The sequence below is a fragment of the Triticum dicoccoides genome, chromosome 2A (assembly GCF_002162155.2).
Source record: "Triticum dicoccoides isolate Atlit2015 ecotype Zavitan chromosome 2A, WEW_v2.0, whole genome shotgun sequence".
In the NCBI taxonomy this organism is placed as follows: domain Eukaryota; kingdom Viridiplantae; phylum Streptophyta; class Magnoliopsida; order Poales; family Poaceae; genus Triticum; species Triticum dicoccoides.
Window position 1 is genome coordinate 742032177 of NC_041382.1, and position 5399 is coordinate 742037575.

At 55.3% G+C, this 5399-nt stretch overlaps 1 protein-coding gene across 1 annotated transcript; it reads right to left on the reverse strand.

Annotated features, from left to right (window-relative positions):
- Positions 1 to 769: 769 nt before the first annotated feature.
- Positions 770 to 3962, reverse strand: LOC119356843 (APETALA2-like protein 5). The gene is made up of 10 exons (XM_037623833.1): positions 3163 to 3962; positions 2813 to 2838; positions 2668 to 2698; positions 2491 to 2575; positions 2262 to 2407; positions 2070 to 2114; positions 1829 to 1920; positions 1524 to 1702; positions 1358 to 1441; positions 770 to 1253 (listed from the first exon to the last, which is right to left on the reverse strand). Exons 1-10 carry the CDS (start codon positions 3552 to 3554, stop codon positions 903 to 905), a joined length of 1431 nt encoding a protein of 476 aa, XP_037479730.1. The 5' UTR covers positions 3555 to 3962; the 3' UTR covers positions 770 to 902.
- Positions 3963 to 5399: the final 1437 nt, after the last annotated feature.

Below are 5399 nucleotides of genomic sequence, written 5' to 3' on the forward strand. Positions count from 1 at the left end.
ATGTGAAAATGAAAGGACCAACTCCCCTAACCTCTCCATACCAGGGTGCAGACAACCAAAATGAAAATCAGAACACAGTACCGTCCTTTTTTTATACAATAGTGGTAGCATATTTATGATGTTTACAAGAGGGGTAACATAGTCGAAGTTGTCGGTGTTTTTACACTAGGGTTAGCATTGCCGAGGCCATGAAAAGAAACCAAGGGCGAATAGGATGTTGTAGTACATGTACTACTTCCTCTGGAAACAAATATAAGAGCGTTTAGAATACTATTTTAGTGATGTAAACGCTCTTACATTTCTTTACGGAGGGAGTACATGTTTATAGATGTTTGATAGAGGGGGCTAAGCTAGTGCGTTGTCGGCCACCGCCGGGGGCGGTGGGTGCGCGGAGCAAAATTCCGGAACCAATCTCATGATGAAGTGAGTGATGCAACATGAGACCAAACAAAATGAGATGTGATGTGGACACCCCCGAGTCATCGCTGTTGGCCATGGTATGCAACGAAAAGCACCAAAAGATACTCCACCACACACACACACACACACACACACATGCTCGACACTTGGGTTGAAAGCTAGCTAGAGCTAGAGCTAGGAGCTAGAACCAATCTCTCTCGATCGTCTTCTTGGGGAACTCCGCATTTACATGACCACATCCATCCGTCCTCTCAAATCCATCTCGCTCGCTCAATCAAGTAAAAATAACAAGAAATGGAAAAAGAATAAGAATACTAGCATCCAGTTTCGGTTTCGGTTTCAGTTCCAGTTGAGTTGTGGTGGTAATGGTTGTGGGCTCTGAGGAAACGCCCATGCTCCTCCGTGATCTCGCCTGGTTCGGTGGACCGATCTTCGCCATGGATGGTGGATGAACGCGGTGCGCGGTGGTGGAGCTGGCAAGCTTAGGTGGGTCTGGCCAGGGAGTGGAAGCCGTTCTTCTGGAGCCAGCTCTGCGCCTGCGCGGCGATGTAGGGTGGGAATCGTGATGATGCTGCAGCTGCTGCTGCGGCGGCGGCAGCGTTGTTCGGCGGCGGACCCGCCTGGTGGTGCGGCGGCGGCTGAGGCGGCTGCCAGCTCCTGCCGGGCACGACGTTGCCCCAGCCGTGCATCCTCTGCTGCTGCTGCGGAGGCGGCGGCGGCGGCGGCGGCTGGTATTGGTGGTGCGGAGGCCAGTGCCCGGCCAACCCGCCGGCGCCGGCGCCGACCGTCAGCGACAGGCCCCCCGCGGTCCCCGGATCGGCGCTGCCCATGAACTGCGCAATTTGCACCAAACAATCACTGTTAGTTCGCGCCCACCAAGAGGAGAATAGACAATTCGGGAAGAAGCCTCCAAGTTTTGAACGGCAAAAGTACCCACTTGGTGCTGCCTGGGGCTGAAGGCCATGTGGGAGGCTTGCAGGGCGGGAGGGGGCATCTGGCGATGCGGCGAGTTCTGGTCGAACTGCATAGCAAATCAAACCCATTTTCAGCTTTCCAACGCTCCATTATACTACTATGTCCTAGGGCCAAGTGGCGGCGTGTACCTTGGCCTTGGTGCTCCGCGCCGTCTGCCAGTCGAGCTCGAAGGCCATGGGCACGCGCTGGTCGGACCCCGCCGCGCCCTCGTCGTCGCCGCCGCCGCCGTCGAGGCTGCCCCTCTTGTTGGACCCCCCCGAGCTCCCCAGCGACAGGTCCAGGTTCTGCTCCGCGTCGCCCGTCGAGGCTGCCAGAGCATTGTCCACCCAAGATCAACATCAAGATGAAGATATACTACTGCATAATCCCATGGTTGCCAAATCGAACCACGGATGAACAGTGCGGGATTAATTAAGATCCATGGACTGCTGACCCGCTGGCTCGAACTCCTCGGCGTAGGTGCTGGGATCGAAGTTTGTCACCGCATCCTTGCCGTTGCACTTGATGGCAGCGCGGTCGTACGACCTGCCCGACAGCGCCCAGAGACACACGAGACATCAATCAGTTCACCGCCCAACCCCGGCAAAGCTAAAGCCAGCTACGAACAGCAATGGAGGGAGGAGGAGAGGACACGCGCACAGTGCACGGCCCAATAATTTTTCAGTTTTTACTACCTGGCGGCTTCCTCCTCGGTATCGAACAGCCCCAAGTAGACGTACCTGCGATGCGCAAGTCCCATTAGTGCCACTGCCATGCCATGGAGCAGGGAGAGATGCTGCCACTTTGAGTGCAACGACAGGGGGAAGCAGACACTCAAGTGATCGATTGGAGGAGGGAGCGAGGAGGAGAGCGATGGTGGTACATACTTCTTGCCGAGGAACTGGCCCATCCTCGCCTCCCACCTGCCGCACTTGTGGAGCGTGACGCCCCTGTACTTGGAGCTCCCCCGGGGGAACCCCGTGCTCTGCCGCCGGAGCACGTGGACGAACTCCTCCTTGGTCAGGTTGCCCATCTGCAAGGCCAATTACAGGTTACGATCCGAATCTGCCAACAGGAAGCACTTTTGTTCGTGTTGATTGATCGGGTCGGGCTCACCTGCTTGATGTCGTCGTAATCCTCCAGGCTGAAGTTGATGTCGGCCTCCATGCCGCGGAACTTGATCGCCGCCCGATCGTACGCCCTGCGCCCGCAAACACATGATAACGAAATCAGGAAAGAACAGAGCTTGATTGTTACTATACCAAATCTGCTGGCGTGAAATCTTTATCGTACCGAGCCGCCGCATGAGCAGTGTCGAATCCTCCTGCAATTCGCCGAGCCATTGTGAGGAATTGGGAACGGAAAACCGCCGGCCGGCCGCAAATTGGCGGCCGATCCGTATGGACGTATGGACAAGATGGAGATGGAGGAAACTTACCCAGATAGACCTGCTTGCCGCAATCCCTGCATTGCGCAAAAGAATGGGGGAGAGAGAAGCGTGAGAAGAGAGGAAGAGAGAGAGAGAAACACGGAAGGAAGGAGGGAGAATAAGTTTGATAGGATGGACGTTGCTATGAAAGGCAAAAGGAGCAGAGGCATGGAATGCCCAAAACAAGACGAATCCAATACCAAACCCATCTTCTTTTCTCTTCTCTTCTTTTGCTGCAGCTGCGGCTGCGGCGCTCTCTCTCCCTCCTTCCGTCCGTCCTTCCTTGAGCTCTCAAGAAAGGAAAGGAAAGGGAAGGAAAGAGACGGCGGCGGGCGGGCGGGCGGGAAGGAGGGACTTACCATATGTGCGACTCCCACCGCCCCGTCCGGCGGTAGAAGGTGACGCCGCGGTACTGCGAGCTGCGCGACCGCGGCCCGCGCCGGCTCTTCTTGGCCGCCGCCGCAGCCGCGGGGCCTCCTGCTGCTCCTGCTCCGGCGGCTGCTGCGGCCACGGCGGGCGCGGGGGCGCCGGCCAGGCGGAGCCACGCGGCGCGGCCGTTCCCGGCGGCGGCCTCGCCCGGGGCGGCCGGGGGGAAGAACTGGCGCGTGACGACGGCCTCGGCGGAGTCGTCGTCGGCGTCGTCGGGTATCTCGACGACCGCGGCGGCGGACGAGGAGGAGGCGCCGGAGTCGTCGACGGAGGGGGACAGCGGCGGCGCCTCGGCGGCCGGCGAGTCATTGAGATCCCACATGCCCGCCGTCTTTCCTTCCTCCCTGCTTGGTGTCCGATGTTTCGGTCCACCTCTAGCCTCTCTCTGGTCTGCTCTGCTCTGCTCTCGTTGGCTGGGCTGAAGATAACAAGAAAGCAGAGAGGGTGGAGAGAGAGAAGGGGGGAGGGGAGGGGAGGGGAGGGAGAAAAAGGCAGCAGCGGGTTGCCTTGTTGGGGTATGCAAGGACTTTCTCTTTTGCTCTCTCCTTTGAAAAGCCCCTACTCCTAACCTAGGAGCGCAGAGGAGGGGGAGGGAAAAGGCAGCAGCGACGGACGGACGGGGAGAAGTGGGGAGAGAGCTCGTGCTCCTGCTGGAATGGATGGATGGAGTGGTGGAAGAGCGAAGGCTTCTGCTGCTGCTAGCTCGGAGGGAGGGAGGGAGGGGGCAGAGCACAGCGAAAAATGCTACACTTATAATAAAAACTGGGAGCAGTGGCTGGCGGACCGCCCTTATAATAAAAACTGGGAGCACGAGGCAGTAAACAAAGCACGTGATAGCGTTCAGGCCAACTCCAACATACGATCCAGAAAAATTCTGCTTCGTTCGGATTTTATCCGTTTGGGTAGGACACTGGGACGACGTCCAGCCGTTTTTTTTGGATGTGCTGGTCGTGCGACCAATCTTGTCCGGCCGTCTGAAATGTTTTGCAAATGAAATTTTGTTACCACGCGGCCGTAGTTCACGCCAACAACAAAGCCAACGGCCGACAAACATATGTCAACCTACAAAATGATCAACCCCAAGTTTTCACGTCGCCAACAAAGCCAGTGGCCAGCACACTAGCCAACCATCAAAATGAACAACCCTCAAGTTCTTTCATCGGCAACAAAGTCAGTGGTCGGCGCACTTGCCAGCTTTTAAAAAGAACGACAATAGTCCACGATCGAGGCCTCCCTAGTTCATGCCATCTTGGTCGAACATCTCCTTTTGCCGGTTCGAGAACCAACTTCTTCTCTTCGGGTACATGTTGGTTAAGTACAGGCTCATGATTGCTAGCGCCACCTCTTTTGCTTTGGTGTCGGCATTGCCGGCCTCGATCGCGAGCTTTTTCGATTGGGCGGCCTCCTCCATGTCTGAGCTTCCTCCTCTTGGCGGTCTCCTCCATGTCAAGCTTCTTCGTTTGGAGCTCCAAGTATATCTTCATTTGCTCCACCTTTGGAAGGCACTTCCTCTCCCTCCTAGCTTCTTTTTGAGTAATCATGATGTGCAAAGTTTCTTGCAACGCAATAGATCCCGAATCGCGCTTGGCGTTAAGCTTTGACTTGGTCTTGCTCTTGAACCACATTCCCATTCCTAGCCATGGCCGCCGGCCCTCCTTTCTTCCTTAGAGTGCCATATTGATCTTTAAACTTGGGACAATCTTTGATGAGCGATCAACAATGGGTGAGAGTGAATGACTTGTTTTTATGCCGGTCCTTGAAGGCTTCCAAAGATTGAAATGCCTACACAACCATAGAGAAAAGAGAAGGCCACCAATGTAATAGTGAAGGGCAAAAGATGCAACAAACATGAACATGGCATGGCAATGAAATATTAGAGGTCATACCAAGTCACCCACGCCTAGGACACTCACGGGACGGGCTTCGATGCTCTCAAGCATGGCACAATACTTGTTGCATTCTTGTTGAATGAACCCCCTCTTTTGGATTGAGTTCATGCCATGGGTGCTCGCAAACTTGTAGGGTGGTAACCATGTTACAAGACGCTCCAAGTAAAACTCATATCATGTGATGAATAAAAATGTAGCTCCAAGTAACATATCGATGAATTGTAGATGAAAGAGGGGATGCAGTCTGGGGCATTGATAACCCACAAGTATAGGGGATC